At 42.3% G+C, this 12,061-nt stretch overlaps 2 protein-coding genes across 2 annotated transcripts in view; one reads left to right on the forward strand and one right to left on the reverse strand.

Moving 5' to 3' along the window:
- The window catches only part of LOC135143376 (F-box only protein 28), a 143,783-nt gene that overhangs the window by 14,916 nt on the left and 116,806 nt on the right, over positions 1-12,061 (reverse strand). The gene's annotated exons all lie outside the window — the stretch shown is intronic.
- LOC135143372 (uncharacterized) lies at positions 5,089-5,931 on the forward strand. Its single transcript, XM_064075226.1, has 2 exons — positions 5,089-5,549; positions 5,599-5,931. The coding sequence occupies exons 1-2, from the start codon at positions 5,212-5,214 to the stop codon at positions 5,618-5,620; spliced, it is 360 nt and encodes a 119-aa protein (XP_063931296.1). The 5' UTR covers positions 5,089-5,211; the 3' UTR covers positions 5,621-5,931.

Consider the following 12,061-nt stretch of genomic DNA (forward strand, 5'->3'; position numbering starts at 1 on the left):
AAGCACAATAATGACAAATGTCAAATAAAACTACAAAAGAATGTTACTTAAGTGTCTTTAAAGCATAATCAAAAAATGAATAAAAGCCGAATAACACCCGGTATATTATCTAAACAAGTTGTAGTTTTTCTTTCAAATTTTAATCAATTGTTTGTCTATGTGCAACAGTCTTCTCCACCAAGATTCAACATTCTACGTCTATTCCTTCTAGGTGGTGCATTTTATTTGAAACGCAGTGTTTATACCGTAACATGGGGTGAAAATGATTTTGTGGGGTGACTTTGATAATATAACGGGATTTCTTAAAATGATTTAAATTACGCGCCCAAATAATCTGAGAACATCTAAATAAAACTGCATTGGTTAGTGGGAAGCTGTGTGTTTACGGTAAGTTTAGCTAAGATTATTTTTACAAATTGTTTAAAGTGGACCTAGCTGTTTGTCATTTTATAACCCTCTACAAAATCATCTGCTCTTTATAAATAATTGGGGTGAAATTGATAAAGTTATCAATGTCACCCCAAGTTTATCAATTATAGCAATAATTGTCCACAATTCAGTCTTTTCTGTTAAAATAATAAATATTTGATTTCTACAGACTAATTAATGCGAAGAGAATGGAAAAAACCATATATCTAATAGTACTATATTGCTAACTCTTCGGAAGTAACATAGAAACGGTGTTCACGGACAGAGAGAGACAGAAGATGTTGTTTTCTGTCTATAAGAGTACCGAGGGTCTGTGCGCATGTACACAAAATAGAAGCGAAAGTACGAAATGTCAAAAAGCATCCAGTCACGCTATCCACTACAAATCAACCAAGTACGGGTGCATGCGCAGTACTGTTTGGTACCACAGAGAGACAGAGAGGTCCGATATATTGCTCTGCCGTTATGTTTTCGGAATCTTTTGAGGCCAGTTAGCAATATAGTACTATTAGATATATGGGAAAAACCTACAAGCGAAAAGTTGTCGATCATCAATGGTCTTTGAATAAAGCTGCAAGACACTATTCTATTCCTTATGGCACCTTATGTAACAAATACGTGTTTACCTTAAACGAAGAAAAAAGCATTATTCAGGCAGCGGTAATTTGTGGTGATTGGGGATTCCCATTAAATGTGGAAAATTTACAAATGGTAACAAAATCATTCTTGGATAGTCACGGACGAGTGGTAAACAAATTTACCAACAATATGTCTGGTCGGATTGGGTTTTCTCTCTACTGAAGAGATACGGCGACATTTTGACTTAACGTCTAGCTTCAAATATCAAACGTGCTCGAGCAAATGTCTCCTTAAATACCTTACAAGATTACTTACAGATCTAGAATCTTCCATTGCTGACGTACCTGCATGCAACTTGTTTAATTATGACGAAACGCACGCGTCTGATGATCCTGGACGTAAGCGTGTAGAGAATTGAAACATCTATTTTTATGTTTATGGTTTTATGTGTTTAAATGTCAAGTCGATACTACAGATACCTTTTTTTTTGTGCAGTTGTTTTATCGATAGAAATCCACGACCTCATAAGGTTATGGGCCTAGCTCCCGAGAGCGCGGAGTGTTTTTTGTCAAGATGGCACAGAATTACACCCCAGTTATCGAAAAACTGAAAGGTAGGGAAAACTACACCACATGGAAGTTTGGGATGCAAGCGTATCTTGAACAGGAGGACCTTTGGGGTTGTATACAAGGAATTGAAGCCTACACAAAAGATGCAAACAAAGACATTAAGGCAAAGTCGAAGATCATGCTCACAGTTGACCCGATAAATTACGTACATATCCAGGAAACCACGACAGCCAAAGAAACTTGGGATAAGTTGCAAAGAGCTTTCGAAGACAATGATTTGACAAGAAAAGTTGGTCTTCTCAGAACTCTTGTGACAACACAATTGAATAGCTGCAGTTCGGTAGATGAGTATGTAAATCGAATCATCACAACCGCCCACAAACTAGATGGTATTGGTTTCAAAATTCCTGATGAATGGGTACGAACAGTCCTGCTTGCTGGATTGCCTGAAGAGTACAAACCGATGATCATGGGCATAGAGAATTCAGGAACAGCAATCACAGCCGATTCAATTAAAACGAAACTACTGCAAGATATTCAGAATAGTTCAGCTAGAAGTAGCTCCCACAATGCAGCAGCCCTACTTTCAAACAGGAGAACTGATCGCGACACATGACAACAGATTCAGATTGGTTGGAAAATCCAAAAGAGTGCAGAAATATAGAAATCAGCGCCTCAGATAATTCCAAGATGGAAGCGGAAGCCATGGGAAATGTAAGAGTTGCAGTAAAAAGCGAAAAAACTGAAGAAGTACTTGTGAAAGACGTAGCGTATGTACCAAAAATTGCTGTGAACCTACTTTCTGTCAGTAAGATTGTTAATGGAGGTTATACCGTTACATTCAGCAAAAATGGTTGTGAGATTACTACTAAAGATGGAAGTTTAATAGCAACGGCATCACAAACAAACGGCATATACAAATTGGACAGTCCAACTAAGTCAGTATGCTATGCAACTGAAAAAGCAAATGGAGAGTTATGGCATAGGCGTCTTGGTCATTTAAATCGAAAGGGAATGCAAAAATTAAAGAATGACCTAGCCACAGGCCTTGATTTCAAAGAATGCAGTGCGCAACCTTGTGTGACCTATGTAAAGGGAAAACATCACAAGCAACCATTCAAACGAAGCAATAACCGCACTCATAGCGTATTAGAGCTGATACACTCACGACGTATGCGGTCCCATGGAAACAAAATCGATCGGTGGAGCCCGATATTTGCTCACACTTGTAGATGACTATTCAAGGAAGGTTTTTATCTATTTTCTAGAAAGCGAAGACCAAGTAACAGAAACTTTCAAACAGTTTAAAGCGATGGTAGAAAATGAAACTGGCAAGAGAATAAAGAAACTTAGGTCAGATAATGGAACAGAGTATGTTAATAAAAATCTTCAAGACTTATTGCGAAAAGCAGGCATAAAACACAATTTAACAGTCCCATATAATCCACAACAAAACGGCATCGCAGAGCGAATGAACAGGACTATTGTAGAAAAGGCAAGAAGTATGCTCATTGAAGCAGAGCTCCCCACAGAATATTGGGCAGAAGCTGTAGCTACTGCAAGCTACCTGACTAACAGGTCCCCAACACGAGCGGTTCCTTTAACTCCTGAAGAAATGTGGAGTGGAATAAAACCTGACTTACGCCATCTTAGAGTCTTAGGCACTAGCTCATGTGCCAAAAGAATTGAGACGTCTAAAGAGTATATTTTTGTAGGATATTTTGAAGATATCAAGGGATACAGACTTATTGATCCCAAAACACACAAAATAGTAAAGAGCAGAGATGTAGTATTCATAGAGCAGACAATTGAAAAAGAAATCAACTCTAGTGAAAATTCCCAGGTTATTCTAGATACAGAAGAAAGTGAAAAGCGACATGATAAATCAAGAACAGTAACAGTGAGTTCGAATACAAGCGAGAACGGCGAAGAATTGGTGAAAAACACCAGTCAAGAACATTCAGAAATTGGAAGAGCCGAAGCAGATGACCGCAAAGATCCAGATTATTCACCAGAAAGCGAATACTCCAGTACAGATGAAGAAAATGGTCAAGTTCGTCGAAGTGAGAGACGTCCAAAGCCAATTATCAGGGAAGATTTTATTTCTTACCTAACGATGAATCAAAATACAACAGATCCACAATCAGTTGAAGAAGCCCTAACAAGTAGAGAAATAAGTTTATGGAGGGAAGCAATGGAGCAGGAATATGAAGCTCTGATGGAAAATAAGACTTAGGTTCTAGTCGACCCACCTCCAGACAAAAAAATTTTGAACACAAAGTGGGTCTATAAGAAAAATACTAATGCAGAAGGAGATGCAGAATGCTATAAAGCCCGCCTAGTAGTGAGAGGCTGTGCACAAACAGAAGATTATACAGAAACATTTTCACCAGTGATCAGGTATAATTCTATCAGATTCCTGTTTAGTTTAGCAGCTAAACATGATTTACTTATGCACCACGTTGATGTTACCACAGCATATTTACACGGTGAACTACAAGAAGAAATTTACGTTTACCAACCTGAAGGTTTTGAAGCTAAAAATAAAAGGTCTAAAGTATGCAGACTAAAAAAATCCATGTATGGATTGAAACAAAGCGGAAGAGCATGGAATCAACGGCTTAATAAAGTTTTGCACGAATTAAATTTCACGCAAAGTAAAGCTGATCAATGCATTTACTTTAAAAGAGATGACGAAGAAACTGTCAACATTGGAGTCTACGTTGCTGACCTCTTAATTTTGGCAAGTAATGAATTACTAATGGCGTCTACAAAAACAAGTATAAACGATTCATTCAAAGCAAAAGACTTAGGAGAAGCAAAATGCTGTTTAGGAATGAAAATCACAAGGAATATTCAAGCAGGGAAATTATGGATTGACCAAGAGAAATATATCCAAGAAACTTTGGAAAAATTCATGTCAGACTGCAAGCCAGTATCAACACCGATGGATGTCAAGAAACTGAGTAAAGAACAGTCACCAACAGAACAAGAAGAAATTGAAGAAATGAAGAAAGTTCCGTATAAAGAAGCTGTTGAAAGTTTACTATATGCTTGTCAGGGACCAAGGCCCGATATCGCTTTTGCAACAGGAGTTGTCAGCCGTTACTGCAATAACCCAGGTAAAGCACACTGGTCCGCCGTCAAACGAATATTTAGATATCTCAAAGGTACAATGGACTTCCAACTGCAATTTAGTAAGCATGGCGAAGATTCACTAATCGGATTCAGCGACGCAGATTGGGCCAACGACACGAACGATAGACATTCCGTATCAGGGATATTTTTTACTATGTGGCCGCCTGGAAGTAGGCAACCAGATATACACCCAGAATGCAGCCACCGGATTGGCAGTTACAACGCGCAAGCCCAAAGGGGAAATGCCATGGTCGAAAAGTAGAACAAGAAAACTCTCTCTTCTTCTCCGACTCCTCTTCATGTGCAGACGCTCTCTTCTCTTCCAAGACCTCCACGTGGATAGACACTTACAACCTCGGGCTGTATTATCAAGTCCTAACTTTGTAGTTGGTATTGTTGTAAATAAACCTTTATTAAAACCCGTTTCCGTTAGTAATACGACGACAACAATTACAATTGGTGACTCCGACGTGATCGAAGAACTACGGGTACGAACATGCCGACTGTCGAAGAACTGCAACAGCAACTTGAAAAACAGCAAGAAGCCATCCGGAAGCTAGAGCAAGAACTCGCCAATACTCGAGCAAGCAAAAGCACTGGAGATGAAGAGCTGCTCAAGAACCTCGACGAAGTAAAGGTCACATCGTCGAGCTTGAAGCTACCGACATTTTGGCGACGCGATCCAGCGTTGTGGTTCGCACAGGTTGAAGCACAGTTTTACACCGCACGGATAACCTCGGACCAGACGAAGTATTGCACCGTGGTAGCGGCGCTAGACTGCAGCACACTCCAGCCAGTCAAAGACATCGTAGCGAACCCACCAGACAAAGAGAGGTACGACACAATTAAGAAGAAACTGATAGCCGCCTACACCGATTCACAGGAGAAGCAGCTACGAAAGCTGATAAACGAAATGGAGCTAGGGGACCGACAACCATCCCAGTTATTCCGCGAAATGAAGGCACTCGCGGGGCAGCAGATGAATAGCGAAGTCATAAAAACGCTCTGGCTACAGCGACTTCCACCACATGTCCAACTTGTGCCGTCTGCGAGCGAGGGAGTACCGCTGGAAAAGATGGCAGAAATCGCGGACCAATTGGCGGAAATACACAGAAGCAACGCTATGACTTCCAGTATTAACGCGATAGGCGCCACCAGCGACACGACGCGGCAGAATACCATCGTACCAACACAGGAAACTAACCTCATTACGGTAATTGCAGACCTCCAAAAACAGATGGCGGCCTTGTCAGTAGCCGTAACTCATCTAAGCAACACGAGAGGGCGCAGTCCTCAAGCACGGCAGAATGACCGCCGAAATCGGTCAAGGACACACAGCAGGCAACGCACAGATCAAAATGGCGTTTGTTATTACCACGCCAAGTTCGGTGTAAACGCCCGAAAGTGTTTCAAACCTTGCACGTTTGTACAGCCGGAAAACTAGAGGCGCCGTCGGTAATCGAGGCGGTACACGACGACGCGCGTCATCATCGTCTCTTCGTCACGGATTCCAAATTCGTAATCAGGTACCTAGTCGATACGGAGCGGAGGTCTCAGTCCTGCCGAAAACGTTTTTAGGTAAGGCTCAGTCACAGACACAAGATACACCCGCCCTATTTGCAGCGAACAACACACCCATCCGCACGTTCGGCCAGAAATTCATGGTGGTCGACTTGAAGCTACGCAGAAATTTTAAATGGGTTTTCATCCTCGCGGACGTCGAGAAACCAATCATAGGGGCCGATTTTCTCGAGTACTACCACCTCCTACCGGACCTGAGAAACCGGAAGCTGGTAGACCCTTTGACACACCTCTCTTCCCCCGGTTTCGTATTGGCCTGCTTTGTACCACGTATTACGACGGTGGCAAAAACCTCCAGCTACCACAATCTGCTGGCGGAATACCCGGAATTGACGAAAGCACCACGTCCGGGAAGTCAAACATCCAGCTCCGTAGTGCATCACATATACACAACTGGCCCTCCTGTAGCTGAAACACCGCGCAGACTGCCACCGGAGAAACTCAAGGCTGCCAAAGCTGAGATCCAGTACATGTTGGAGCAAGGGTGGTGTCGCCCCTCCAGCAGTCCATGGGCCAGCCCATTGCACCTCGTACAGAAGAAGAATCCTGGGGAATGGCGTCCTTGTGGGGATTATCGGAGGCTGAACGGGGTAACAACCCCAGACAGATACCCCATACCACACATCCAGGACTTCTCGGCCAAACTAGAGGGAAAAACGGTATTCTCCACGATAGATTTGGTACGCGCTTACCACCAAATACGAGTGGCCGATGAGGACATCCCCAAAACTGCAGTGTGTACGCCATTTGGTTTATTTGAGTTCACAGTGATGACCTTTGGTCTACGCAATGCAGCGCAAACTTTTCAAAGACACCTCAATAATGTGCTCAACGATTTAGACTTTTGTTTCGCATATATAGACGATATTTTAGTTTTTTCCGCGAACCCAGAGGAGCACGTGCGACATTTAAAAACGCTGTTTGAAAGATTGAAGCAACACCAAATTGTGGTTAACGCAGCAAAGTGTGTGTTCGGGGCAAGTGAAGTGGAGTACCTAGGACACAGCATTTCGACTCACGGGACCCGTCCAGCAACCGCGAAAGTGACGGCGATAAGTGATTTTCCTAAGCCGCAAACTGTGAAGGACTTACGTAGGTTTCTCGGCATGATCAACTTTTATCGTCGCTTTGTCAAAAATGCTGCATCTATCCAAGCCCCGCTACATGTGTACCTGCGAAATTCACAAAAAAATGACAAAACGCCAATCAGCTGGACTACAGAGGCGGAAGAAGCGTTCAGCCAGTGCAAGAGCGAGTTGTCGAGCGCTGTGCTGCTAGCACACCCTTCCGAGAACGCCTCATTAAGATTGACCACCGATGCTTCGGATACAGCCATGGGGGCTGTGTTGGAGCAGGAGGTTAAAGGGGACTGGCAACCCCTGGGATTTTTCTCAAAAAAGTTGACCAACACCCAACGAAGGTACAGCACGTACGACCGTGAGCTGCTCGCCATATACGAAGCCATCAAGTTTTTTCGCTACATGGTAGAAGCGAGAGTCTTCACGGTCAGAACGGACCACAAGCCTTTGGTTTACGTGTTCAAACAGAACTCAGAGAAAGCATACCCGAGACAGTTACGCCAACTCGACTTCATCAGTCAGTTCACTACTGAGATAGAAGACATCCCGGGCGAAAACAACATGGTGGCGGACACATTATCCCGAATCAGCGAAGTTCACACGGTAGCAGTGATCGACCCAGACGAACTCGCCTCCGCCCAAGAACAAGACCTGGAGTTGAGAAACCTGCTGAATTCCAGTCCCAGTTTGAAGCTACAGAATCTCACACCCATGAATTCGGATACGGCGATCTGGTGCGACACAGCCACAGGGAGAATTCGCCCCTACATACCCCTCCACTTACGAAAAAGGGTATTTGACATGGTACATTCTAAATCACACCCAGGCGGCAAAGCCACATTCAACGCGGTACATAAAAGTTTTGTGTGGCCATACATGGAACGCAACATAAAAAAATGGGCGCGTGAATGCCTACCTTGCCAGCGGTCTAAGGTAAGTAGGCACACTAGGACACCCCTAAAGCATTTTGAACTTACAGAATGCCGATTCGAACATGTACACATGGACATCGTTGGGCCATTACCACCATCACAGGGACACCGGTACTGCCTCACGATGACATACAGGTTTACCCGATGGCCAGAAGTAATTCCAATGACGGACATGACGGCGGAGACGGTGGCGAAAACCTTTTACACAACCTGGGTCGCGCGGTTTGGTTGCCCCTACCGTATTACAACTGACCAAGGCCGGCAGTTCGAGGCCACACTGATGTCTGCCCTCACAGACCTTTTGGACACTAAACGTTGCCGAACAACGCCATACCGACCACAGTGCAACGGGATGATCGAGAGGTGGCACAGAACGATCAAAGCCGCCATCATGTGCCACGAGCCCAGTGACTGGTACGACATCCTCCCTACGGTGCTGTTAGGTTTAAGGACAACAATCAAGGATGACCTTCAGTGTTCCCCAGCTGAGCTGACTTACGGTACGCAATTACGAATCCCGGGGGAATTTTTCTTCGCAAACGACGAGCCAGAAGTCGACCCCAACAATTTCGTTGACAAGTTGAGGCTCCACATGGGCAACGTCCGACCAAGACCAGCAACCCACCATGGCCGCCACAAGACTTTTGTCCACCCAGAGCTGTCTGACTGTTCCCACATCTTCCTCAGAGATGACTCAGTCAGGAAGCCGTTACAACCACCATACACCGGACCACACCACGTATTACGACGTACAGACAAGGTGATAGTGATAAGCATGAATGGAAGGGAAACCACTGTGAGTCTGGACCGAGTAAAACCGGCTTTCATATCGGCAGAGTCCGGCACTCCGCCTCGTGTGCAGCCCCCAACGCAACAGGTCCCGACAACACCTGCGTCGACGAGCACCACCACAAGGTCAGGAAGAACAGCCAGGCCACCAGTGAAATTCGGCGACTACGAAAGCCCAAAAACTTGATGACGTCATATCATCAGTATATTTTCGTAATTTACCATTGCATTCATATTTTTTAGATTTGCTTTTACAGTGACTCAAAAAAATGTAAGGATCAGTTAATTTATTTTAGAGAATAACTCAAGAGTTGCAGAAATGACATAATTAATATAATTCATAATGTTTAAATATGATAACTATTAATATGTGATAATTAAACCGAAAACTATTTTCCTAAGAACACGAGGTTAGCAAAAACAAATTAGTTTGTTTAAACATTGTTAAATTAATCCCGAAAATGTACAATTTCTGAGCTAAAATATGAAAAATAATTTTTGCAATCTCATCGTGACGTACGATGACGTCACTGTCACGTGAGCTACCTGATGAAAGGTCACATTTTTCGGTCCTCTGTGTTTAGTTTTGATTTCGGTTTGGTAGCAGCAACACTGGAGCTCCGTTTTGGGTTAAAAGTAGCACGTGTTCGCGAATTTCTAATTTATTGTCAATAAATATTAGCGAAAATGTTTTGTGTTAAGTGCTGTGAACACGAAAGAAAGTGGATATTTTTTCAAAAATGCCCGATTTTTTTTGAAATATGTTGTTAATAACATGCATTCAGGACTGATAAAGTACGGCTTTAGAGTAAACAAAGTACAGCGTTCATAATTCACAAAATACAGTATGCATCATTTTTAAACTCCGGCGTCCAAATTTACAAAATACGGTGTCCTTCACCCATGCTATCAAACTCTAGTCCTCTTTTTTAATGGCAAGACGCACTCCAGACCTCCTCGTATTGTTTGGTTCTTGCTGGGCAACAGCAACGAGCGAGCAAAGTCATCGCTCTTTGGTGGCAAACGTGGAGAAATTTGTATATTGTAACTTTTGTAATTGAAGCATTTTGTACTGTATATTTTATGTGTTACTAACTTAACTTGGGTCTTGCCAATTTAGCTTCTGTGGTGCAAATGCTTTGTTTTCACGGTGCATTTGCTTGGGTTTTAATTTTCCAATAGTGCATTCTTTGGTTCCGAGTCTGAATTCTCCATGTCCTCACACGCTCTGGCCTGGGGGGGTTCTGTTGGCCCTTAGACGCTGGGTTGCATCGCTCTTAGAATTGAGGTAAGACGACCTTGGATTTATGCGGCTGCGTTCCTCCCTTGGGCGTGTGAGCGCTGCGACCTATAGATTTCGTCCCGAGTTCCATCGGTGTGCTTGTTTGGGTTTTCATTTTGCAACATTCTCAATTTTTGGTGCAATTTCTTCCGGTGGTGTATTGGGTACTAACTTTGCATTTGTATTGTATGTGAATTTTATCTGTATCTGTAGTGTATTCTGTATTGTAGTTAGATTGCAGGTACCTGTATTGTATTTCCATTGTATTGTACTGTGTAACGTTCTATCCCTCATTAACAAATCCTTGCCCTCTCCTTTCCTAGCGAGATCTGCTCCAGACCTTCGCGTGGTTCTTGCTGAGCATCAACTATCGAGGACAGAAAATTCAAATTCAAAACCAGCAAAGTTTCACAAAAATCATGAAAATCGCTCGTTGGTGGCCAACGTGGAGCAAGAGAGACTTTTGTAACTCAACTAACTTTGTTAACTCTATATTCTTAAGGAAACAAAAATATATTACATTTAATTTATTATTTATAAGGACAAATAGTCATTTGCCACGCCTATGCCCATTTTAAGATTAAATGCTCACAAAACGCGTAGATGTTCAATTTGTGTCCAGGGAGATACAATGTTTGCAAGTAGGTACTTCGTACTTCGAATATGAGTATTTACTCAGTTTTATTCATACCACCCAATGTCTCGCTTCAATGTTTGATTATGTTGATTATGAGCACAACGCTGATCAACTTCCGTATCCGAATTACCCATGAAATAAATCATTGCGGTTTGCACCTGAGGTGGTTCGTCGCACTTTTGATTGACTTCGTGGACCTATGTCAGGTTTTCGTCTTCTCGCCATTGTAATGAACTTCATAAAACGACACAGAATTATTTTCACAGTCAATCAAATCAGTAAATTAATCGCTGAAAAAGAAGAAAGAAAACGCAAGAAAGAGGAAAAAAAATAACGAAAGATCATCAAACCAAAAAGAGATAACGTCGGAAGCAAAATGTCACAGCACAAGAGGAGACTGTGGTAGAAGAGGAGACTGTAGCAGAAGAGGGTACTGAGGAACATCTTCCGGAAAAAGAAGTCATGACCACGGCGCCGCTTGAGGAAGGTGATTATGTCATTGTCACATATGAAGAGGAATATTTTCCTGGTGAAATTAAAAAGATTCAAGGTAATAAAGCTTATATAAGCACAATGAAAATAAGTGGGCTTAATAAATGGAAATGGACCAAAGCTGCAGATGAAATTTGCTACGACTTTGAAGAAGTCATACAAAAAATACCGCCACCTCAAGAGATCAATAATAGGGGCTGTTTTTCTGTTAAAGAAATAGAAAAATATCAAAATTTCTTGTGCTAACACCTTGTAAAGTATTTATGATTAACAATAAAGATAATAAAAACACAATGATGCTCGTTTATTTGAATATATCCTAAGATTGATGATCTGTTGGAATTCCGTACCTCCGGTGTCGAAATTGTGTGCAGTGTCGGCATAACGTACGTTAGCATGTCGGAAATATGTACGTCATACAAAAATACATGTCGGATTTATATGCATTCGGAAGTGTTTATTATTATTATTTTTTTTAATTGTTTCGTAACCAAAATATTAGCAACATTCTTTTGTTTCAATGAAAAAGGTCCATTTTTGCATGCTAGATACAT

The sequence above is a fragment of the Zophobas morio genome, unplaced genomic scaffold (assembly GCF_036711695.1).
Source record: "Zophobas morio isolate AGI-343-1 ecotype UQ-CSIRO unplaced genomic scaffold, CSIRO_AGI_Zmor_V1 ptg000058l, whole genome shotgun sequence".
Taxonomy (NCBI): domain Eukaryota; kingdom Metazoa; phylum Arthropoda; class Insecta; order Coleoptera; family Tenebrionidae; genus Zophobas; species Zophobas morio.